The sequence below is a fragment of the Callionymus lyra genome, chromosome 5 (genome assembly GCF_982586985.1).
Source record: "Callionymus lyra chromosome 5, fCalLyr1.hap1.1, whole genome shotgun sequence".
NCBI classification, from domain to species: Eukaryota; Metazoa; Chordata; class Actinopteri; order Syngnathiformes; family Callionymidae; genus Callionymus; species Callionymus lyra.
The window spans coordinates 1945857-1973239 of NC_141822.1; the positions used below are offsets into that span (position 1 = coordinate 1945857).

At 38.5% G+C, this 27383-nt stretch overlaps 1 protein-coding gene across 2 annotated transcripts in view; it reads left to right on the forward strand.

Moving 5' to 3' along the window:
• The window catches only part of tln1 (talin 1), a 121177-nt gene that overhangs the window by 12679 nt on the left and 81115 nt on the right, over positions 1 to 27383 (forward strand). For both annotated transcript variants that reach the window (XM_087790440.1, XM_087790441.1), the window contains 9 exons: positions 12241 to 12309; positions 14111 to 14262; positions 17183 to 17280; positions 21906 to 22035; positions 23352 to 23504; positions 23718 to 23860; positions 24743 to 24870; positions 26881 to 26941; positions 27004 to 27108. In XM_087790440.1, the coding sequence (XP_087646566.1) occupies positions 14133 to 14262; positions 17183 to 17280; positions 21906 to 22035; positions 23352 to 23504; positions 23718 to 23860; positions 24743 to 24870; positions 26881 to 26941; positions 27004 to 27108 (948 nt within the window). In that variant the 5' untranslated portion in view covers positions 12241 to 12309; positions 14111 to 14132. The remainder of the gene's footprint in view (positions 1 to 12240; positions 12310 to 14110; positions 14263 to 17182; positions 17281 to 21905; positions 22036 to 23351; positions 23505 to 23717; positions 23861 to 24742; positions 24871 to 26880; positions 26942 to 27003; positions 27109 to 27383) is intronic.

Genomic DNA, 27383 nt, shown 5'->3' on the forward strand with positions numbered 1-27383 from the left:
CTGAAACAGTCAAATCACAAACATGAATGAATCCTTCAGGATCTCTGACGATCTGTGATCGTTGCATAATGTCTGTCGGCTCATAAAGAGTGTGTTCAAGGTCTGAGGGTGTGTAGTGACCGTGTTCACACACCGTGACACAACGTTCATTATTCCAGGTGTCGACACGACAATGTTGCATGACTGACATCACAGTTACTACATTCATCCAGTTTGTAAAAATTAAACCTTGTATCTTCAAAACTCATCAAAGCTCGAGTCATTTTGAGAAATTTGCTGACACGCCTGACGCTGCTATGAAGTCGAGGTTTTAGTGCTTTTTAGACCTTTTTTGAATGTTTGAATGTTTGAATGTTTGAATGTTTGAATGTTTGAACAGCTGCAGGACGACAAGTTTCCCTCATTCAGGTGTGAAGGTGCGAGTTGAAACACAAATGTTTAGTTTCCTAACATTCCAACTATGTATGATTTGTATCATCACAATACCATTTATAGTGATAGTGAAGTAACAAGTATATATGTGTAGTATTGTCCAGTACTTGACTCTGGTGTTGTGATAGTGTAGTAACAAGTATATATGTGTAGTATTTTCCAGTACTTGACTCTGGTGTTGTGATAGTGTAGTAACAAGTATACATGTGTAGTATTGTCCAGTACTTGACTCTGGTGTTGTGATAGTGTAGTAACAGGTATATATGTGTAGTATTGTCCAGTACTTGACTCTGGTGTTGTGATAGTGTAGTAACAAGTATATATGTGTAGTATTGTCCAGTACTTGACTCTGGTGTTGTGATAGTGTAGTAACAAGTATACATGTGTAGTATTGTCCAGTACTTGACTCTGGTGTTGTGATAGTGTAGTAACAAGTATATATGTGTAGTATTGTCCAGTACTTGACTCTGGTGTTGTGATAGTGTAGTGACAAGTATATATGTGTAGTATTGTCCAGTACTTGACTCTGGTGTTGTGATAGTGTAGTAACAAGTATATATGTGTAGTATTGTCCAGTACTTGACTCTGGTGTTGTGATAGTGTAGTAACAAGTATATATGTGTAGTATTGTCCAGTACTTGACTCTGGTGTTGTGATAGTGTAGTAACAAGTATACATGTGTAGTATTGTCCAGTACTTCACTCTGGTGTTGTGATAGTGTAGTAACACGTATATATGTGTAGTATTGTCCAGTACTTGACTCTGGTGTTGTGATAGTGTAGTAACACGTATATATGTGTAGTATTGTCCAGTACTTGACTCTGGTGTTGTGATAGTGTAGTAACAAGTATATATGTGTAGTATTGTCCAGTACTTGACTCTGGTGTTGTGATAGTGTAGTAACAAGTATATATGTGTAGTATTGTCCAGTACTTGACTCTGGTGTTAGTGTAGTAACAAAGACATTGTGTTGTTCATTCATGTGTGTGTTGCTCTCACTGCTGCTCTGTGAGAAGCTTCTGATCCACAAACCAGTCTAAAGTAAAAGCTCTGTTCGATGTCACGTCTACTCGCTCCACTTATGGAGACCTGAGTCTCTCACTAACCCTGAGTCTCTCACACATTGGATCGTAGTGTTTTCAGCCTTATTTGGTCAACACAACATGTGCCTCCAGCACAGCAGTCATTTGTGTGCGTCTGGTGTTCACGTGTGCGACACCACAGCTTGTCTTTACTTCCAGACTGAGTGTGTTATTGATCTTTCATCCACCAACAAGTGAGTCTCTCTCTCTCCCTGGTCCACTCGTCAACCCTCACCTCGTATAACAATGATCCTGAAATACTCCCGGCATGTCGGGGCGACACGCAGGCAGTAAATATTAGACATGACCTCACTAGATGAATGATGCTGAGATGTTTGACCGGAGTATTCTCTAATGCACTCCCTGGAAACACAACAGAGGTTTTTTTTTTACTCTGGTGTTCAGATACATCACTGTATCCTCTCGTCCTCAGTCATCGACGCAGGATTTGATTCTTCCTTTAGGAATCACTGCTGCCGTCTAGAATTCACCGTGAATATTTGAAGTACTGAGTTTTTATTCAAGTATAAAGATATTTTCTTACGTATCCTGTCGTTGCTTATTTTCCAAAGACACTTATTGCATCTACACTTGTTTAAGTTGTACTTTATATATTTTTGTCTTTACATTTAGAAAAATCGAGTGTTTGAACTTGTAATTCATGTAATTATTATTATTATAATGTTAAATGTTACACACATTTGTTCTTGTGATCAAACTGAACAATCGTGATCCAGAACAAAAGGTTTATTCAACACTAAACTCACTCGTTATTCAACACTAAACTCACTCGTATTCAACACTAAACTCACTCGTATTCAAAACTAAACTCACTCGTTATTCAACACTAAACTCACTCGTATTCAACACTAAACTCACTCGTATTCAACACTAAACTCACTCGTTATTCAACACTAAACTCACTCGTTATTCAACACTAAACTCACTCGTTATTCAACACTAAACTCACTCGTATTCAAAACTAAACTCACTCGTTATTCAACACTAAACTCACTCGTATTCAACACTAAACTCACTCGTATTCAACACTAAACTCACTCGTTATTCAACATTAAACTCACTCGTTATTCAACACTAAACTCACTCGTATTCAACATTAAACTCACTCGTATTCAACATTAAACTCACTCGTTATTCAACACTAAACTCACTCGTATTCAACATTAAACTCACTCGTTATTCAACACTAAACTCACTCGTATTCAACATTAAACTCACTCGTTATTCAACACTAAACTCACTCGTATTCAACACTAAACTCACTCGTATTCAACACTAAACTCACTCGTATTCAACACTAAACTCACTAAACTCACTCGTTATTCAACACTAAACTCACTCGTATTCAACACTAAACTCACTCGTTATTCAACACTAAACTCACTCGTATTCAACACTAAACTCACTCGTTATTCAACACTAAACTCGCTCGTATTCAACACTAAACTCGCTCGTATTCAACACTAAACTCACTCGTATTCAACACTAAACTCGCTCGTATTCAACACTAAACTCGCTCGTATTCAACACTAAACTCACTCGTATTCAACACTAAACTTACTCGTTATTCAACACTAAACTCACTCGTTATTCAACACTAAACTCACTCGTTATTCAAAACTAAACTCACTCGTTATTCAACACTAAACTCACTCGTATTCAACACTAAACTCACTCGTATTCAAAACTAAACTCACTCGTTATTCAACACTAAACTCACTCGTATTCAACACTAAACTCACTCGTATTCAACACTAAACTCACTCGTTATTCAACACTAAACTCACTCGTTATTCAACACTAAACTCACTCGTTATTCAACACTAAACTCACTCGTATTCAAAACTAAACTCACTCGTTATTCAACACTAAACTCACTCGTATTCAACACTAAACTCACTCGTATTCAACACTAAACTCACTCGTATTCAACACTAAACTCACTCGTTATTCGACACTAAACTCACTCGTATTCAACACTAAACTCACTCGTATTCAACACTAAACTCACTCGTTATTCAACACTAAACTCACACTTTAAAATATGTTTCATAATTGTTCTTGAAGTAGAAGCTGCTTCTCCGTCATTCTTCTCTGGACACGATGTTTCTCGTGGAGAACATGTTCCACAGAAGTGCTGAGCGGACACTTTGACTCTCAGAACACTCTGTGCTGCTGAAGGTTCTGAACGTCTGCTGAGCTGCTGTTGATACAACAAGTGTTGACTCTGATCTTCACTCACGGTGATCACAAGAATGTTGCTCAATGTGTACAGACGTGTTGAACACAGGCTGTCATTTAACTGTTGCTCCAGTCGTTCAACAGCTGGAAATAAACTAAGTTTATATTGATTTTCAAGCATCAAGACAAACAGTCAGAAGTAAAATACCAAGAAATACTCATTTAATACTCTTTCTATAATCATGGAAATCCACCTCCTTCTTTGTATCCACGGCTTAAAAAACAAAACAATAATAATATTAAAACATTTGTAAACATTCATAGTCAAGAAAATTGACAATACATATATATATATATATATATATATATATATATATATATGCGTGTGTGTATATATACAAAAGTACAACTTGAAATAACTTTTATTTCAAACAAACGTATGATGTTAAAGATCAACTGTTGATGTTGTTTAGACGTATCACGACACATTGATACGATGGAGAAGTATTGTGATACTGAAGGAACGAGAATATATTGAGTTTATTTTAAAGAATGAAAATTGAAGGAAAACTATAGAAATTAAAAAAGACAAGACGCTGTTGCTTTCATCATTTTACTGAATTAAATAAAATAAATAAATTAAATAGATTCTATATTTGTTTAAATTCAAGAGAAATCAAGAAAAAGTGTATTTGTCTAAAAACACGTTCACTGCGACATATATTTAACTCTTGACTCGTGTCTTTCTTTTATGCATCAATCGCATGGTTATTATAAAAATACATGTTTTGTTTGACAAGTAAAACCTGATCCTCAAAAGTAACATTTGTGTAATAATCTTGTGCAAGTATTTGACAATGTTCACATATTTATAATTTCGACCACTTCCTCTCTCCATATAAGTACTTCTCCTCCTCACTAGAGTACACAAACCTCTGACTCGTCCACCTCTGCTGTCATTGGTGTATTTCAAGTAAAACTGTCTCAAATGTAGGATTGGATGTTATCTTGTCTTTGGCACAAGCGCTCACTGTCTTCACATTCCTGTCGTCCGCGAGACGCTGGATTTAGATCTTGAGTCAGTGAAGCTTCTCTTCTGTCTCTGAGGCCGATCGTCCACAGGAATGTGGAGTTGAATTCCTGTGTCAGGCTGAGTTGGCACAATTGAAAATACATCACAGTACTCGTCACATCCTCGTTCGTTTGTTACTCACAGTACTACGTATTTAAACATGTTGTATGAAGCTCAAAGATCTTTGTTCTCTATGTTACAAACATGTGATTTATTTGAACAGCAGATACACTTACTTCACCAGTACTCCATCAATACTCCATCAGTACTCCACCAGTACTCCATTAATACTCCATTAATACTCCATCAGTACTCCACCAGTACTCCATTAATACTCCATTAATACTCCATCAATACTCCATCAGTACTCCACCAGTACTCCATTAATACTCCATTAATACTCCATTAATACTCCCCCAGTACTCCATTAATACTCCATCAGTACTCCCCCAGTACTCATTAATACTCCATTAATACACCATCAGTACTCCACCAGTACTCCATTAATACTCCATTAATACTCCATCAGTAGAATAGAAAAGCTTAGAATAGAAAAGCTTTATTCATCCCCAGAGGGGAAACACACTACTGGAGTACTCCCCCAGTACTCCATTAATACTCCATCAGTCCTCCACCAGTACTCCATTAATACTCCATCAGTCCTCCACCAGTACTCCATTAATACTCCATCAGTCCTCCATCAGTACCCCATCCGTACCCCATTAGTACTCCATCAGTACTCCATTAATACTCCACCAGTACCCCATCCGTACCCCATCAGTCCTCCACCAGTCCTCCACCAGTACCCCATCCGTACCCCATTAGTACTCCATCAGTACCCCATCAGTACTCCATTAATACTCCACCAGTACCCCATCCGTACCCCATCAGTACTCCATCAGTACCCCATCAGTACCACATTAGTACCCCATTTGTACTCCACCAGTAATCCATTAATAAGCCATCAGTACTCCACCAGTACTACATTAATACTCCATCAGTACTCCATTAGTACTCCATCAGTACTCATTAGTACTCCATTACTGCTCCATTAGTACTCCATTAGTACTCCATTAGTACTCCATTAGTAATCTATCAGTACTCCATTAGTACTCCACCAGTACTTCATCAATACTCCATTAGTACTCCATCAATACTCCATTAATAATTCATCAATACTACGTCAATACTCCGTCAATACTCGATCAGTACTGAATTAGTACCCCACTACTACTCCATTAGTACTCCCTTAATACTTTGAGTCGGACCCTTGAGTGAAGTTCCTCCTGGTTAGGAAACTAGGTGAAGAATGTTCTGTGGAATGTTTCTCGTTCTCTTGCAGCGAGTTCTAACACCACAGCAGAGATAACATCTCACAGCTACTAACAACCATCTCAGTGCTACTAACAAACATCTCAGTGCTACTAACAAACATCTCACAGCTACTAACAACCATCTAAGTGCTACTAACAAACATCTCACTACTACTAATAAACATCTCACTACTACTAACAAACATCTCACTACTACTAACAAACATCTCACTACTACTAACAAACATCTCACTACTACTAACACACATCTCACTACTACTAACAAACATCTCACTACTACTAACAAACATCTCACTACTACTAACAAACATCTCACTACTACTAACAAACATCTCACTACTACTAACAAACATCTCACTACTACTAACAAACATCTCACTACTACTAACAAACATCTCACTACTACTAACAAACATCTCAGTGCTACTAACTAACATCTCACAGCTACTAACAAACATCTCACTACTACTAACAAACATCTCACTGCTACTAACAACCATCTCAGTGCTACTAACAAACATCTCACAGCTACTAACAAACATCTCACTACTACTAACAAACATCTCACTACTACTAACAAACATCTCACTACTACTAACAAACATCTCACTACTACTAACAAACATCTCACTACTACTAACAAACATCTCAGTGCTACTAACTAACATCTCAGTGCTACTAACAAACATCTCAGTGCTACTAACAAACATCTCAGTGCTACTAACAAACATCTCAGTGCTACTAACAAACATCTCACTACTACTAACAAACATCTCAGTGCTACTAACAAACATCTCAGTGCTACTAACACACATCTCAGTGCTACTAACAAACATCTCACAGCTACTAACAAACATCTCAGTGCTACTAACAAACATCTCACAGCTACTAACAAACATCTCAGTGCTACTAACAAACATCTCAGTGCTACTAACAAACATCTCACAGCTACTAACAAACATCTCAGTGCTACTAACAAACATCTCAGTGCTACTAACAAACATCTCACTACTACTAACAAACATCTCAGTGCTACTAACAAACATCTCACTACTACTAACAAACATCTCAGTGCTACTAACAACCATCTCACTACTACTAACAAACATCTCAGTGCTACTAACAACCATCTCAGTGCTACTAACAAACATCTCAGTGCTACTAACAACCATCTCAGTGCTACTAACAAACATCTCACAGCTACTAACAAACATCTCACAGCTACTAACAAACATCTCAGTGCTACTAACAACCATCTCACAGCTACTAACAAACATCTCACAGCTACTAACAAACATCTCACTACTACTAACAAACATCTCAGTGCTACTAACAAACATCTCACAGCTACTAACAAACATCTCAGTGCTACTAACAAACATCTCACAGCTACTAACAAACATCTCAGTGCTACTAACAAACATCTCACAGCTACTAACAAACATCTCACAGCTACTAACAAACATCTCACAGCTACTAACAAACATCTCACAGCTACTAACAAACATCTCACAGCTACTAACAAACATCTCACAGCTACTAACAAACATCTCACTACTACTAACAAACATCTCACTACTACTAACAAACATCTCAGTGCTACTAACAAACATCTCACTACTACTAACAAACATCTCAGTGCTACTAACAAACATCTCACTACTACTAACAAACATCTCAGTGCTACTAACAAACATCTCACTACTACTAACAAACATCTCACTACTACTAACAAACATCTCACTACTACTAACAAACATCTCAGGTCAACGATGACCAGCAGGTCTCGGTCAAACACACCTACATGTCTCCAGTAACCAGTAGTTGATCTTCTTCACTCGGTTCTTCTGGTGACTCGTGTCCAGGCGACTTCCTGTGCAGTGGCTTCGCTCGCCGTGTGTCACAGGAAGTGAAGCCATGATGAGTTGAGTGTCAAACAGCTGCAGCAGAAGAAATAGAATTAGGTGAGAATTGAATAACGTCTGCTTTTCATTTGTCTCTGAAGAAGTTTTCTTCTCCTGCAGCTGTTGATACATGAGCATCATTCAGTGTTTTTCACTGAATATACAACTATAGTTATAGTTAAAATAGTTTGATTATAGTTAAAATAGTTTGATTATAGTTAAAATAGTTTGATTATAGTTTAAATTGTTTGATTATAGTTTAAATTGTTTGATTATAGTTGAAAATTGTTTGATTATCGTTTAAATTGTTTGATTATAGTTGAAAATTCTTTGATTATAGTTGAAAATTGTTGGATTATAGTTGAAAATTGTTGGATTATAGTTGAAAATTGTTTGATTATAGTTGAAAATTGTTTGATTATAGTTTAAATTGTTTGATTATAGTTGAAAATTGTTTGATTATAGTTTAAATTGTTTGATTATAGTTGAAAATTGTTTGATTATAGTTGAAAATTGTTTGATTATAGTTTAAATTGTTTGATTATAGTTGAAAATTGTTTGATTATAGTTGAAAATTGTTTGATTATAGTTTAAATTGTTTGATTATAGTTGAAAATTGTTTGATTATAGTTGAAAATTGTTTGATTATAGTTAAAATTGTTTGATTATAGTTTAAATTGTTTGATTATAGTTGAAAATTGTTTGATTATAGTTAAAATTGTTTGATTATAGTTGAAAATTGTTTGATTAAAGTTGAAAATTGTTTGATTATAGTTGAAAATTGTTTGATTATAGTTGAAAATTGTTTGATTATAGATGAAAATTGTTTGATTATAGTAAAAATTGTTTGATTATAGTTGAAAATTGTTTGATTATAGTTGAAAATTGTTTGATTATAGTTGAAATTGTTTGATTATAGTTGAAATTGTTTGATTATAGTTGAAAATTGTTTGATTATAGTTAAAATTGTTGGATTATAGTTGAAAATTGTTTGATTATAGTTAAAATTGTTGGATTATAGTTGAAAATTGTTTGATTATAGTTTAAATTGTTTGATTATAGTTGAAAATTGTTGGATTATAGTTTAAATTGTTTGATTATAGTTGAAAATTGTTTGATTATAGTTAAAATTGTTTGATTATAGTTGAAAATTGTTTGATTATAGTTAAAATTGTTGGATTATAGTTGAAAATTGTTTGATTATAGTTGAAAATTGTTTGATTATAGTTGAAATTGTTTGATTATAGTTGAAATTGTTTGATTATAGTTGAAAATTGTTTGATTATAGTTAAAATTGTTTGATTATAGTTGAAAATTGTTTGATTATAGTTAAAATTGTTTGATTATAGTTGAAAATTGTTTGATTATAGTTATAATTGTTGGATTATAGTTGAAAATTGTTTGATTATAGTTGAAATTGTTTGATTATAGTTTAAATTGTTTGATTATAGTTAAAATTGTTTGATTATCGTTTAAATTGTTTGATTATCGTTGAAAATTGTTTGATTATCGTTTAAATTGTTTGATTATCGTTGAAAATTGTTTGATTATAGTTGAAAATTGTTTGATTATAGTTGAAAATTGTTTGATTATCGTTTAAATTGTTTGATTATCGTTGAAAATTGTTTGATTATCGTTGAAAATTGTTTGATTATAGTTGAAAATTGTTTGATTATAGTTAAAATTGTTTGATTACAGTTGAAAACTATAGTTGGTTTCAGTGAGAATTGTATGAAAGTTTGACTGAAAGATTAAAAACGTGACTGAAGAAGTAAACGTTCACAAGCGTCAGCGGTCAGTGGAGAGTGTGTTCTGTGTGATAGAAGCGTCGGCGGTTGACGCCTGACAGGAAGTGAGGCGAGCGTTGATGCAGGAAGTCAAACATTAATGCATTTCTGCAGATATTCTACAGTGACTCAAATGACTCGACTCATTTGAGTCACTGTAGAATCCATGGTGTTGTTGGAATACAATTATACTTGATATTTATTTTAAATATTGTTAAGAACATAAGATTGATTCATTCTGTCGTTAAATATTAATATTTATAATCATTCTTTTTGTCATTTTTGTGTCCGTCTTGATTGACATGTGAGTTCTAAATATAAACGGTTTCCTGCTGCTCTCAACATGAGAACCAGATAACCTTCCTCATTCCTGCCGGTAACTAGTGCTGTGACGTCACTTCCTGTCGGTCCGGGCGGAGCTGGACTCTCAGATTCTCGAGTGTGGATGTTATCTTGACGACGCGGATCCGAGGCTTTGATAAGGTTTATCTTCTGCTGCAGGGACTCGTGTCTCTGGAGGAAAAACTGTCCTCGACTTCACTCCCGACAGGATGCCCAGCACTGCTGAATCATGGGAGTTTGTTGATGTCTCTCATGTCCTTTTATGGCATCGGATGGCTTTTAGCAACAGGAAATGACATCAGGACTCGGATCTCACAAGAAGAATTCTGTGGAAAAGTATGAATCGTGACGAGCGTCTCCAGTTTTTGTGTCTAAGTTTGTGACTCGTGTGTCCAGGTCAGTGCAGCAGTGATTGATGATGCCTTAGTTCCCTCACACTTAGTTCCCTCACACTTGGTTCCCTCACACTTGGTTCCCTCACACTTAGTTCCCTCACACTTGGTTCCCTCACACTTAGTTCCCTCACACTTGGTTCCCTCACTCTTAGTTCCCTCACTCTTAGTTCCCTCACTCTTAGTTCCCTCACTCTTGGTTCCCTCACGCTTGGTTCCCTCACGCTTGGTTCCCTCACGCTTGGTTCCCTCACGCTTGGTTCCCTCACGCTTGGTTCCCTCACGCTTGGTTCCCTCACGCTTGGTTCCCTCACGCTTGGTTCCCTCACGCTTGGTTCCCTCACGCTTGGTTCCCTCACGCTTGGTTCCCTCACGCTTGGTTCCCTCACGCTTGGTTCCCTCACGCTTGGTTCCCTCACGCTTGGTTCCCTCACGCTTGGTTCCCTCACGCTTGGTTCCCTCACGCTTGGTTCCCTCACGCTTGGTTACCTCACGCTTGGTTACCTCACGCTTAGTTCGCTCACGCTTAGTTCGCTCACGCTTAGTTCGCTCACTCTTAGTTCGCTCACGCTTAGTTTGCTCACACTTAGTTCGCTCACGCTTAGTTTGCTCACACTTAGTTCCCTCACTCTTAGTTCGCTCACTCTTAGTTCCCTCACGCTTAGTTCGCTCACTCTTAGTTCCCTCACGCTTAGTTCGCTCACTCTTAGTTCCCTCACGCTTAGTTCGCTCACTCTTAGTTCGCTCATGCTTAGTTTGCTCACACTTAGTTCCCTCACTCTTAGTTCGCTCACTCTTAGTTCCCTCACGCTTAGTTCGCTCACTCTTAGTTCCCTCACGCTTGGTTCCCTCACGCTTGGTTCCCTCACGCTTGGTTCCCTCACGCTTGGTTCCCTCACGCTTGGTTCCCTCACGCTTGGTTCCCTCACGCTTGGTTCCCTCACGCTTGGTTCCCTCACGCTTGGTTCCCTCACGCTTGGTTCCCTCACGCTTGGTTCCCTCACGCTTGGTTACCTCACGCTTGGTTACCTCACACTTAGTTCCCTCACTCTTAGTTCCCTCACTCTTAGTTCCCTCACACTTGGTTGGCTGGGCAGCAAAGCATCATGGGAGTTGCTCATGTCACCGTCACTGAGGGTGTTGTTGAGAGAGATGACGCTTCACACTGTATGTGATGTTTACAAGTTCACATAAATGTTGTATATTATTGTATTAATTGTCATTTCTACTCATTTGTTGTTGTTGTTGTAAAACTTCTGTTTTTCTTTGGCTTCTTGTGTTTTTTTAATCCATTCTTTTATTCTGACAGTAAAACATATGTTGTGTCAACAACTCTGATGATGAGATGATGGTTTTAAATGTTGCTGCTGGAAAAGAAACAAGGTTTCATGGAAACATCTTCTGCTAATTTAAGGTCATTGAGTCATGAGGAGGATTCGAGTCGATGAGTCACATCATGAGTTTCAACCTGTGATGTAGAAGAGCCGCTGCTGACTGAGGCGCCTTCTGATGATGTCACGGGTCAGAGAGGCTCGTGAGGCGAAGAGGTCGACACGGTCGCACAAGTGTGTTGTTGTGAAGCTCACGACAACAAGACCTTTTATACACAAAGTGTTCAGGAAACAGATGTTGACGAAAGTTTCTTCAAGTTTTCTTCTACAAACGTCATGACCTTGAATTCATTCTTTCACAGCCTGGAACACAAACGTCAACGTTGAGAACCTGACGGAGGAATAACCAGAGCAGACAAAGTTTACTCCAGGTAACCACGTTCTTCTCCTTTTATACTGTACTGCACACTGTACTTTACACTGTAAACTGTACTTCACACTGTACTTTACACTGTTCTTTACACTGTGCTTTACACTGTACTTTACACTGTACTTTACTCTGTACTGTACTCTGTACTTTACTCTGTACTTTACTCTGTACTGTACACTGTACTGTACACTGTACTGTACACTTTACATGGTACTTCACACTGTACTGTACACTGTACTTTAAACTGTACTGTACACTGTACTGTACACTGTACTGTACACTGTACTGTACACTTTACACGGTACTTCACACTGTACTGTACACTGTACTTTAAACTGTACTGTACACTGTACTGTACAGTGCACTTTACACTGCAAACTGTACTTCACACTGTACTTTACACTGCTCTTTACACTGTACTGCACACTGTACTGTACACTGTACTTTACTCTGTACTGAACACTGTTCTGCACACTGTACTTAACACTGTACTGTACACTGTACTTTACTCTGTACTGCACACTGTACTTTACTATGTACTGCACACTGTACTGTACAGTGTAAAGTGTATTTCACACTGTACTTTACACTTTACACTGTACTTCACACTGTACTTTAAACTGTACTGTACACTGTATTTCACACTGTACTTCACAATGTACTTTACACTGTACACTACACTGTAATTTACACTGTAGTGTACAGTGTAAAGTGTATTTCACACTGTACTTTACACTGTACAGTGTACAGCAGCAGCAGCAGTTGAGGTGTCAGCTCGTCTATGTTGTGATATTCAATCTTGTGCGTCTGCAGCGACACATTTATTTAACACATGAACTCACTTGTAAAATAAACGTATTTATATTTACAGAAGTCTGGTCTTGTTCCTGATCCTTTGTTGCTACGAGACACTTTGTTTCTGCTTTTTTAGTTTGTTTTGTGACTCACTTGAGGAACCAGTGTCTCCCATGACTGACCTTTACGAAGATGAGGATGATGATGATGAAGATGAAAATGAGGATGATGATGAAGATGAAGATGAGGATGATGATGAGGATGAAGATGATGAGGAAGATGATGATGAAGATGATGATGATGAAGATGAGGATGATGATGATGAGAATGAAGATGATGAGGAAGATGATGATGAAGATGAGGATGATGATGATGATGAGAATGAAGATGAGGATGATGATGAGAATGAAGATGATGATGAGGATGATGATGAAGATGATGATGAAGATGAAGGTGATGATGGTGAAGATGATGATGATAATAATTATGAAGATGATGAGGATGAAGATGAAGATGATGAGGATGATGATGAAGATGATGATGAAGATGATTATGATGGAGATGATGATGAAGATGATGATGATGAAGATGAAGGTGATGATGGTGAAGATGATGATGATAATAATTATGAAGATGATGATGATGATGAAGATGATGATGATGATGATGATGATAATAATTATGAAGATGATGATGATGATGAGAATGAAGATGATGAGGATGATGATAAAGATGATGAGGATGATGATGAAGATGATTATGATGGAGATGAAGGTGATGATGGTGAAGATGATGATGATAATAATTATGAAGATGATGATGATAATTATGAAGATGATGATGATGAAGATGATGATAATTATGATGATGATAATTATGATGAAGATGATAATTATGAAGATGACGACGATGATGAGGATGATGATTATGAAGAGGATGAGGATGATGAAGATGAAGATGAAGATGAAGATCACTGACTCATGTAGCTCTGCCCATGTGACCTTCAGGTGGAGGAGCAGAGCAGCAAACATGGTGGCGCTGTCACTCAAGATCGGCGTGGGCAACGTGGTGAAGACGATGCAGTTCGAGCCGTCGACGATGGTGTACGACGCCTGTCGCATCATCCGTGAGAGAGTGACGGAGGCTCAGCTCGGACAGCGTGAGATGTCTTTATTAGCATCAACATACTTTCAATCTTTATTAGCATCAACATACTTTCAATCTTTATTAGCATCAACATACTTTCAATCTTTATTAGCATCAACATACTTTCAATCTTTATTAGCATCAACATACTTTCAATCTTTATTAGCATCAACATACTTTCAATCTTTATTAGCATCAACATACTTTCAATCTTTATTAGCATCAACATACTTTCAATCTTTATTAGCATCAACATACTTTCAATCTTTATTAGCATCAACATACTTTCAATCTTTATTAGCATCAACATACTTTCAATCTTTATTAGCATCAACATACTTTCAATCTTTATTAGCATCAACATACTTTCAATCTTTATTAGCATCAACATACTTTCAATCTTTATTAGCATCAACATACTTTCAATGTTTATTAGCATCAACATACTTTCAATGTTTATTAGCATCAACATACTTTCAATCTTTATTAGCATCAACATACTTTCAATGTTTATTAGCATCAACATACTTTCAATCTTTATTAGCATCAACATACTTTCAATCTTTATTAGCATCAACATACTTTCAATCTTTATTAGCATCAACATACTTTCAATCTTTATTAGCATCAACATACTTTCAATCTTTATTAGCATCAACATACTTTCAATCTTGATTAGCATCAACATACTTTCAATCTTTATTAGCATCAACATACTTTCAATCTTTATTAGCATCAACATACTTTCAATCTTTATTAGCATCAACATACTTTCAATCTTTATTAGCATCAACATACTTTCAATCTTTATTAGCATCAACATATTTTCAATCTTTATTAGCATCAACATACTTTCAATCTTTATTAGCATCAACATACTTTCAATCTTTATTAGCAACAACATACTTTCAATCTTTATTAGCATCAACATATTTTCAATCTTTATTAGCATCAACATACTTTCAATCTTTATTAGCATCAACATACTTTCAATCTTTATTAGCATCAACATACTTTCAATCTTTATTAGCATCAACATACTTTCAATCTTTATTAGCTTCAACATACTTTCAATCTTTATTAGCATCAACATACTTTCAATCTTTATTAGCATCAACATACTTTCAATCTTTATTAGCATCAACATACTTTCAATCTTTGTTAGCATCAACATACTTTCAATCTTTATTAGCATCAACATACTTTCAATCTTTATTAGCATCAACATACTTTCAATCTTTATTAGCATCAACATACTTTAATAAAACAAACAAAAAATAAATCAATTTTGTCTTAATTGTTCAAAAACATTTTCAAACTTTTCTTTAGTGTTTTGTAATTTAGTTAAAACGTTTTTATTATTAATTTTAATTAATTTAGATTATTATTTTTTAATTGAAATGAAAAATGTTTTAAATTTTTTTTTTTAATAATTTAATTTTCACATGAAAACCTCCTGATAACTTATTATAACTCATGATAACTTATTATAACTTCATGATAACTTATTATAACTCATGATAACTTATTATAACTCATGATAACTTATTATAACTCATGATAACTTATTATAACTCATGATAACTTATTATAACTTCATGATAACTTATTATAACTTCATGATAACTTATTATAACTCATGATAACTTATTATAACTCATGATAACTTATTATAACTTCATGATAACTTATTATAACTTCATGATAACTTATTATAACTCATGATAACTTATTATAACTTCATGATAACTTATTATAACTTCATGATAACTTATTATAACTCATGATAACTTATTATAACTCATAACTTATTATAACTCATGATAACTTATTATAACTCATGATAACTTATTATAACTCATGATAACTTATTATAACTCATGATAACTTATTATAACTTCATGATAACTTATTATAACTCATGATAACTTATTATAACTTCATGATAACTTATTATAACTCATGATAACTTATTATAACTCATGATAACTTATTATAACTTCATGATAACTTATTATAACTCATGATAACTTATTATAACTCATGATAACTTATTATAACTTCATGATAACTTATTATAACTTATGATAACTTATTATAACTCATGATAACTTATTATAACTCATGATAACTTATTATAACTTCATGATAACTTATTATAACTCATGATAACTTATTATAACTTCATGATAACTTATTATAACTCATGATAACTTATTATAACTTCATGATAACTTATTATAACTCATGATAACTTATTATAACGCATGATAACTTATTATAACCTCATGATTATTTATTATAACTCATGATAACTTATTATAACCTCATGATTATTTATTATAACTCATGATAACTTATTATAACCTCATGATAATTTTTTATAACTTATTATATCTCATGATAACTTATTATAACTCATGATAACTTATTATAACCTCATGATAATTTTTTATAACTCATGATAACTTATTATAACTCATGATAACTTATTATAACTCATGATAACTTATTATAACCTCATGATAACTTATTATAACCTCATGATAATTTTTTATAACTCATGATAACTTATTATAACTCATGGTAACTTATTATAACTCATGATAACTTATTATAACTCATGATAACTTATTATAACCTCATGGTAACTTATTATAACCTCATGGTAACTTATTATAACCTCATGGTAACTTATTATAACCTCATGGTAAAATAGAGATGGTTCTGAAATAAACTGAATTATTAAATGAAACCATATTATTTCTAGTTAATCCTGATGCTGTACATGTAGTAAATATACTTTAACATGTATTTCAAGAGACTCGTTGAAATGAAAATATTCGACTCGATCATGAAATAAAGATATAAATAATAAAATAAAAGTGTTAACAACATAAGTGCCAAATATCCCATTATTTCCTCTTCTGCAGCAAACGACTACGGCCTGTTTCTGTCCGACGAAGACCCGAAGAAAGGCATCTGGCTGGAGGCCGGGAAGGCTTTGGACTACTACATGCTGAGGAATGGAGTGAGTCACACACACATCAGGAACACACACACATCAACAACACACACACATCAGGAACACACACACATCAGGAACACACACACATCAGGAACACACACACATCAGGAACACACACACGTCAACAACACACACACATCAGGAACACACACACATCAGGAACACACACACATCAGGAACACACACACATCAGGAACACACACACGTCAGGAACACACACACATCAGGAACACACACACATCAGGAACACACACACATCAGGAACACACACACATCAGGAACACACACACATCAGGAACACACACACATCAGGAACACACACACATCAGGAACACACACACATCAGGAACACACACACACATCAGGAACACACACGCATCAGGAACACACACGCGTCAACAACACACACACATCAGGAACACACGCACATCAGGAACACACACACGTCAACAACACACACACGTCAACAACACACACACATCAGGAACACACACACATCAGGAACACACACACATCAGGAACACACACACATCAGGAACACACACGCATCAGGAACACACACACGTCAACAACACACACACATCAGGAACACACACACATCAGGAACACACACACATCAGGAACACACACACATCAGGAACACACACACGTCAACAACACACACACATCAGGAACACACACACATCAGGAACACACACACATCAGGAACACACACACGTCAACAACACACACACGTCAACAACACACACACATCAGGAACACACACACGTCAACAACACACACACATCAGGAACACACACACATCAGGAACACACACACGTCAGGAACACACACACGTCAGGAACACACACACGTCAACAACACACACACATCAGGAACACACACACATCAGGAACACACACACATCAGGAACACACACACGTCAGGAACACACACACGTCAACAACACACACACATCAGGAACACACACACATCAGGAACACACACACATCAGGAACACACACACATCAGGAACACACACACGTCAACAACACACACACATCAGGAACACACACACATCAGGAACACACACACATCAGGAACACACACACATCAGGAACACACACACATCAGGAACACACACACGTCAACAACACACACACATCAGGAACACACACACATCAGGAACACACACACATCAGGAACACACACACGTCAACAACACACACACATCAGGAACACACACACATCAGGAACACACACACATCAGGAACACACACACATCAGGAACACACACACATCAGGAACACACACACATCAGGAACACACACGCATCAGGAACACACTCACATCAGGAACACACTCACATCAAGAACACACACACATCAGGAACACACACACATCAGGAACACACTCACATCAAGAACACACACACATCAGGAACACACACACATCAGGAACACACGCACATCAGGAACACACACACATCAGGAACACACACACATCAGGAACACACACACATCAGGAACACACACACGTCAACAACACACACACATCAGGAACACACACACATCAGGAACACACACACATCAGGAACACACACACATCAGGAACACACTCACACATCAAGAACACACACACAAATCAGGAACACACACACATCAGGAACACACACACGTCAACAACACACACGCATCAGGAACACACTCACACATCAGGAACACACACACATCAGGAACACACACACATCAGGAACACACACGCATCAGGAACACACACGCATCAGGAACACACACGCATCAGGAACACACACACATCAGGAACACACACACATCAGGAACACACACACATCAGGAACACACACACATCAGGAACACACGCACATCAAGAACACACACACATCAGGAACACACACACATCAGGAACACACTCACATCAGGAACACACACACATCAGGAACACACTCACATCAAGAACACACACACATCAGGAACACACACACATCAGGAACACACACACATCAGGAACACACACACATCAGGAACACACACACATCAGGAACACACACACATCAGGAACACACACACATCAGGAACACACACACGTCAGGAACACACACACATCAGGAACACACACACATCAGGAACACACACACATCAGGAACACACAGACATCAGGAACACACTCACACATCAAGAACACACACACACATCAGGAACACACACACATCAGGAACACACACACGTCAACAACACACACACATCAGGAACACACACACATCAAGAACACACACACATCAAGAACACACTCACACATCAGGAACACACACACATCAGGAACACACACACATCAGGAACACACACACATCAGGAACACACACGCATCAGGAACACACACGCATCAGGAACACACACGCATCAGGAACACACACACATCAGGAACACACACACATCAGGAACACACACACATCAGGAACACACACACATCAAGAACACACACACATCAAGAACACACACACATCAGGAACACACACACATCAAGAACACACTCATATCAAGAACACACTCACATCAAGAACACACTCACATCAGGAACACACTCATATCAAGAACACACTCACATCAAGAACACACACACATCAAGAACACACACACATCAAGAACACACTCATATCAAGAACACACTCACATCAAGAACACACACACATCAAGAACACACACACATCAAGAACACACTCACATCAAGAACACACTCATATCAAGAACACACTCACATCAAGAACACACACACATCAAGAACACACACACATCAAGAACACACTCATATCAAGAACACACTCACATCAAGAACACACTCACATCAAGAACACACACACATCAAGAACACACACACATCAAGAACACACACACGTCAAGAACACACACACATCAAGAACACACACACATCAGGAACACACACACATCAAGAACACACTCATATCAAGAACACACTCACATCAAGAACACACTCACATCAGGAACACACACACATCAGGAACACACACACATCAAGAACACACACACATCAAGAACACACACACGTCAAGAACACACACACATCAAGAACACACACACATCAGGAACACACACACATCAAGAACACACTCATATCAAGAACACACTCACATCAAGAACACACTCACATCAGGAACACACACACATCAGGAACACACACACATCAGGAACACACACACATCAAGAACACACACACATCAAGAACACACACACATCAGGAACACACACACATCAAGAACACACTCATATCAAGAACACACTCACATCAAGAACACACTCACATCAGGAACACACTCATATCAAGAACACACTCACATCAAGAACACACACACATCAAGAACACACACACATCAAGAACACACTCATATCAAGAACACACTCACATCAAGAACACACACACATCAAGAACACACACACATCAAGAACACACTCACATCAAGAACACACTCATATCAAGAACACACTCACATCAAGAACACACACACATCAAGAACACACACACATCAAGAACACACTCACATCAAGAACACACTCATATCAAGAACACACTCACATCAAGAACACACACACATCAAGAACACACTCGTGTGGTCGACGTGTTAATGTTGTTCGTGACGTCACAGACGCTTCCGGCGCTTTGACGACCCCTGCAGGAAGTTGTAGATTATTATTATTTTTTATTGTCATTGTAGATTAAAAAGGTAGATTTTTCTTAATTCAATAATTCAGTAAAAATATAAATAAAATATTCAAATAAAAAAAAGTTTATTTATACATGGAGTTAAATATAATAATACATTTTGTAATTCATTCCTTAATTCAATACAACAATGTTGGCTGTAAAAATCCATGGAAAATTAAAATTTTGGTTAAATTGATCATGGTAAGTTTTTGCAAATTATTTGAAATATTATTTTCTTCTCCAATAACATAAAACTATAACCTAAAACAATAACCTGATAAAATAACCTAAAACAATAACCTGATAAAAAAACCTAAAACAATAACCTAATAAAAAAACCTAAAACAATAACCTGATAAAATAACCTAAAACAATAACCTGATAAAAAAAACTAAAACAATAAACTAATAAAAAATACTAAAACAATAACCTAATAAAAAAAACCTAAAACAATAACCTGATAAAATAACCTAAAACAATAACCTGATAAAATAACCTAAAACAATAACCTGATAAAATAACCTAAAACAATAAACTAATAAAAAAATACTAAAACAATAAACTAATAAAAAAAACCTAAAACAATAACCTGATACAAAAACCTAAAGACCTAATTTTGCAAAAACTATAAAAGATTTGATTTTACCCAACTTAAAATTTTTGTAGCAATTTCTTGGAATACATATTGAAAAATACTGCTTTTAAAACATTAATTTTTTAAATAATTGAATTAAGAATATCAAAGTCTACGTGTAAAATAATGTATTAATTTAAAAATGTATTCATTCAAGTATAAAAACATCAAAACAATACCTTCAGAAAGGAAACCATTGGATTCAATCATTAAAAATATCATAATATACAAGGATATCCTGATGACATGTATGATATAAATGATGTCACGTGTTGCTCAGGACACTCTGGAGTACAAGAAGAAGCAGCGTCCTCTGAAGATCCGCATGTTGGACGGGACGGTGAAGACGGTGATGGTGGACGACTCCAAGATCGTCAGCGACATGTTGATGACCATCTGTGCCAGGATCGGTGAGTCCACGTGACACGCGTGTCCGAGAGGAGATGTTGACACGCGTGTCCGAGAGGAGATGTTGACACGCGTGTCCGAGAGGAGATGTTGACACGCGTGTCCGAGAGGAGATGTTGACACGCGTGTATGAGAGGAGATGTTGACACGCGTGTCGGAGAGGAGATGTTGACACGCGTGTCGGAGAGGAGATGTTGACACGCGTGTCGGAGAGGAGATGTTGACACGCGTGTCGGAGAGGAGATGTTGACACGCGTGTCGGAGAGGAGATGTTGACACGCGTGTCCGAGAGGAGATGTTGACACGCGTGTCCGAGAGGAGATGTTGACACGCGTTTCCGAGAGGAGATGTTGACACGCGTGTCCGAGAGGAGATGTTGACACGCGTGTCCGAGAGGAGATGTTTACACGCGTGTCCGAGAGGAGATGTTGACACGCGTGTCCGAGAGGAGACGTTTACACGCTTGTCCGCGGGTCCGAGAGGAGATGTTGACACGCGTGTCCGAGAGGAGACGTTTACACGCTTGTCCGCGGGTCCGAGAGGAGATGTTTGACACGCGTGTCCGAGAGGAGATGTTTGACACGCGTGTCCGAGAGGAGATGTTTGACACGCGTGTCCGAGAGGAGATGTTTGACACGCGTGTCCGAGAGGAGATGTTGACACGCGTGTCCGAGAGGAGATGTTGACACGCGTGTCCGAGAGGAGATGTTGACACGCGTGTCCGAGAGGAGATGTTGACACGCGTGTCCGAGAGGAGATGTTGACACGCGTGTCCGAGAGGAGATGTTGACACGCGTGTCCGAGAGGAGATGTTGACACGCGTGTCCGAGAGGAGATGTTGACACGCGTGTCCGAGAGGAGATGTTGACACGCTTGTCCGCGGGTCCGAGAGGAGACGTTGACACGCATGTCCGAGAGGAGACGTTTACACGCTTGTCCGCGGGTCCGAGAGGAGATGTTGACACGCGTGTCCGAGAGGAGACGTTTACACGCTTGTCCGCGGGTCCGAGAGGAGATATTTGACACGCGTGTCCACATGTCCGAGAAGAGATGTTTGACACGCGTGTCCACATGTCCGAGAAGAGATGTTTGACACGCTTGTCCACATGTCCGAGAAGAGATGTTTGACACGCGTGTCCACATGTCCGAGAAGAGATGTTTGACACGCGTGTCCACATGTCCGAGAAGAGATGTTTGACACGCGTGTCCACATGTCCGAGAAGAGATGTTTGACACGCGTGTCCACATGTCCGAGAAGAGATGTTTGACACGCGTGTCCACATGTCCGAGAAGAGATGTTGACACGCGTGTTCTTCAGGCATCACCAACTACGACGAGTACTCGCTGGTGCGAGACATCCTGGAGGAGAAGAAGGAGGAGACGACCGGCACGTTGAAGAGAGACAAGACGCTGCTGAGGGACGACAAGAAGATGGAGAAGCTGAAGCAGAAGCTGCACACGGACGACGAGCGTAAGAACTTCATCATCATGTCGTTCCAACAATTAAAAAATACAAAACATTTGAATTTTTATTAAATTAAGAATATTTATTTATTATTTTTTATTTTATTTATTTATTTAATATTTATTCAAACTTTCTATATAAAAACTATTGAATTTAAAAAACTTTGATAGTTGTCATGTCACTGATGCTAACTTCACGTGTCATGTGACGGCGCTCCAGTCAACTGGTTGGATCACGGCAGGACGCTGCGTGAACAAGGCGTGGAGGAGACGGAGATGTTGCTGCTCCGGAGGAAGTTCTTCTACTCGGATCAGAACGTGGACTCAAGAGATCCTGTGCAGCTGAACCTGCTGTATGTGCAGGTGCGTCCGTGACCTCCACCCACCTGTGTCACAACACGCGTGTCACACCAGCAGAAACACACGTGTCACACCAGCAGAAACACACGTGTCACACCAGCAGAAACACACGTGTCACACCAGCAGAAACACGCGTGTCACACCAGCAGAAACACACGTGTCACACCAGCAGAAACACACGTGTCACACCAGCAGAAACACACGTGTCACACCAGCAGAAACACACGTGTCACACCAGCAGAAACACGCGTGTCACACCAGCAGAAACACACGTGTCACACCAGCAGAAACACACTAGTCACACCAGCAGAAACAACAACACACGTGTCACACCAGCAGAAACACACGTGTCACACCAGCAGAAACACACGTGTCACACCAGCAGAAACAACAACACACGTGTCACACCAGCAGAAACACACGTGTCACACCAGCAGAAACACACGTGTCACACCAGCAGAAACACACGTGTCACACCAGCAGAAACACACGTGTCACACCAGCAGAAACACATGTGTCACACCAGCAGAAACACACGTGTCACACCAGCAGAAACACACTAGTCACACCAGCAGAAACAACAACACACGTGTCACACCAGCAGAAACACACGTGTCACACCAGCAGAAACACACGTGTCACACCAGCAACAACAACACACGTTTTATTGTCTCATCATTGATCAAGTCAGTAGTAGTCGAGTGTATCGTGAGAGATGCTTGATTCTTGATTCTTCTGTGTGTGTGTGTGTGTGTGTGTGTGTGTGTGTGTGTGTGTGTGTGTGTGTGTGTGTGTGTGTGTGTGTGTGTGTGTGTGTGTGTGTGTGTGTGTGTGTGTGTGTGTGTGTGTGTGTGTGTGTGTGTGTGTGTGTGTGTGTGTTTGTAGGCCCGCGATGACATCCTGAACGGGTCTCATCCAGTTTCCTTCGACAAGGCCTGTCTGTTCGCTGGATACCAGTGTCAGATCCAGTTCGGCGATCACAACGAGACCAAACACAAGCCTGGATTCCTGGAGTGAGTGTCGTCGTCGGTTCTTCTTCATGTTCTTCTTCACATTCTCCACGTTCTTCTCCACGTTCTTCTTCGCGTTCTTCTCCACGTTCTTCTTCGCGTTCTTCTTCATGTTCTTCTTCACGTTCTTCTCCACGTTCTTCTTCGCGTTCTTCTCCACGTTCTTCTTCGCGTTCTTCTTCATGTTCTTCTTCACGTTCTTATTCACGTTCTTCTTCACTTTCTTCTTCACGTTCTTCTTCACGTTCTTCTACAGTTTCTTCATGTTCTTCTTCACGTTCTTCTTAACGTTCTTCTTCATGTTCTTCTTCACGTTCTTCTTCACTTTCTTCTTCACGTTCTTCTTCACGTTCTTCTTCACGTTCTTCTTCACTTTCTTCTTCACGTTCTTCTCCACGTTCTTCTTCACGTTCTTCTTCATGTTCTTCTTCACGTTCTTCTTCACATTCTTCTTCACGTTCTTCTTCACGTTCTTCTTCACGTTCTTCTTCACTTTCTTCTTCACGTTCTTCTTCACGTTCTTCTACAGTTTCTTCATGTTCTTCTTCACGTTCTTCTTCACGTTCTTCTTCACTTTCTTCTTCACGTTCTTCTTCACGTTCTTCTTCACGTTCTTCTTCACTTTCTTCTTCACGTTCTTCTCCACGTTCTTCTTCACGTTCTTCTTCATGTTCTTCTTCACGTTCTTCTTCACGTTCTTCTTCACGTTCTTCTTCACGTTCTTCTTCACTTTCTTCTTCACGTTCTTCTTCACGTTCTTCTACAGTTTCTTCATGTTCTTCTTCACGTTCTTCTTCACGTTCTTCTTCACGTTCTTCTTCACTTTCTTCTTCACGGTCTTCTTCACGTTCTTCTTCACATTCTTTACGTTCTTCTTCACGTTCTTCTTCACGTTCTTCTTCAGGTTCTTCCTCACGTTCTTCTTCACGTTCTTCCTCACGTTCTTCTTCACGTTCTCTTCACGTTCTTCTTCACATTCTTTACGTTCTTCTTCACGTTCTCTTCACGTTCTTCTTCACATTCTTTACGTTCTTCTTCATGTTCTTCTTCACGTTCTTCTTCACATTCTTTACGTTCTTCTTCACGTTCTTCCTCACGTTCTTCTTCACGTTCTTCTTCACATTCTTTACGTTCTTCTTCACGTTCTTCTTCACGTTCTTCTTCACGTTCTTCTTCACATTCTTTACGTTCTTCTTCACGTTCTTCTTCATGTTCTTCTTCACGTTCTTCCTCACGTTCTTCCTCACGTTCTTCTACGCGTTCTTCTACACGTTCTTCCTCACGTTCTTCTTCAAGTTCTTCTTCACGTTCTTCTTCATGTTCTTCTTCACGTTCTTCCTCACGTTCTTCCTCACGTTCTTCCTCACGTTCTTCCTCACGTTCTTCTTCACGTTCTTCTTCACGTTCTTCTTCACGTTCTTCTTCACGTTCTTCTTCACGTTCTTCTTCACGTTCTTCCTCACGTTCTTCTTCACGTTCTTCTTCACGTTCTTCTTCACGTTCTTCTTCACGTTCTTCTTCACGTTCTTCTTCACGTTCTTCCTCACGTTCTTCCTCACGTTCTTCCTCACGTTCTTCTACACGTTCTTCTTCACGTTCTCTTCACGTTCTTCTTCACCTCCTTCTTCACGTTCTCTTCACGTTCTTCTTCACGTTCTTCTTCACGTTCTCTTCACCTCCTTCTTCACGTTCTCTTCACGTTCTTCTTCACCTCCTTCTTCACGTTCTTCTTCACGTTCTTCTTCATGTTCTTCTTCACGTTCTTCCTCACATTCTTCCTCACGTTCTTCTACACGTTCTTCTTCACCTCCTTCTTCACGTTCTTCTTCACCTTCTTCTTCACCTTTCTTCTAAAACTTCTTCTTCACCTTCTTCTACATCTTCTTCTTCACCTTCTTCTTCACCTCCTTCTACATCTTCTTCTTCACCTCCTTCTACATCTTCTTCTTCACCTCCTTCTTCACCTCCTTCTTCACGTTCTTCTTGAAACTAACGAAGAGCTTCTCCCGACAGTATGAAAGAGTTTCTTCCCAAAGAATACATCAAGCACAAAGGAGAGAAGAAGATCTTCCAGGTAAACTTTGATCGACGTCTCCAGAGTCACGTGATCCGTTGGTGACCTGATGACCTTCACAGGAACACAAGGGCTTCATGAACATGACGGAGATCGAGGCCAAGGTCAGCTACGTCAAGCACGCCCGGTCCCTGAAGACCTACGGCGTCTCCTTCTTCCTGGTCAAGGTGAGAACATGACGTGTGTGTCACTGTCACTCATGATCCACGTGATCTACACATCATCTATCATCCTGCCACTTGATTGACAGACACTTGACATCTGACTTTACCTGACACTAACACGGACATCAAAGAGGTTCAGAGAGTGATGATGTCATCAGTTCAGTCACATGACTCCAACATGTTTGATGTTGTGTTACTATAACAACAACTTTATTGAACTACACACTCACAGAAGAACATGTTAGTGAAGCTGCAGCTGATTGGAGAAGTGTCAACAT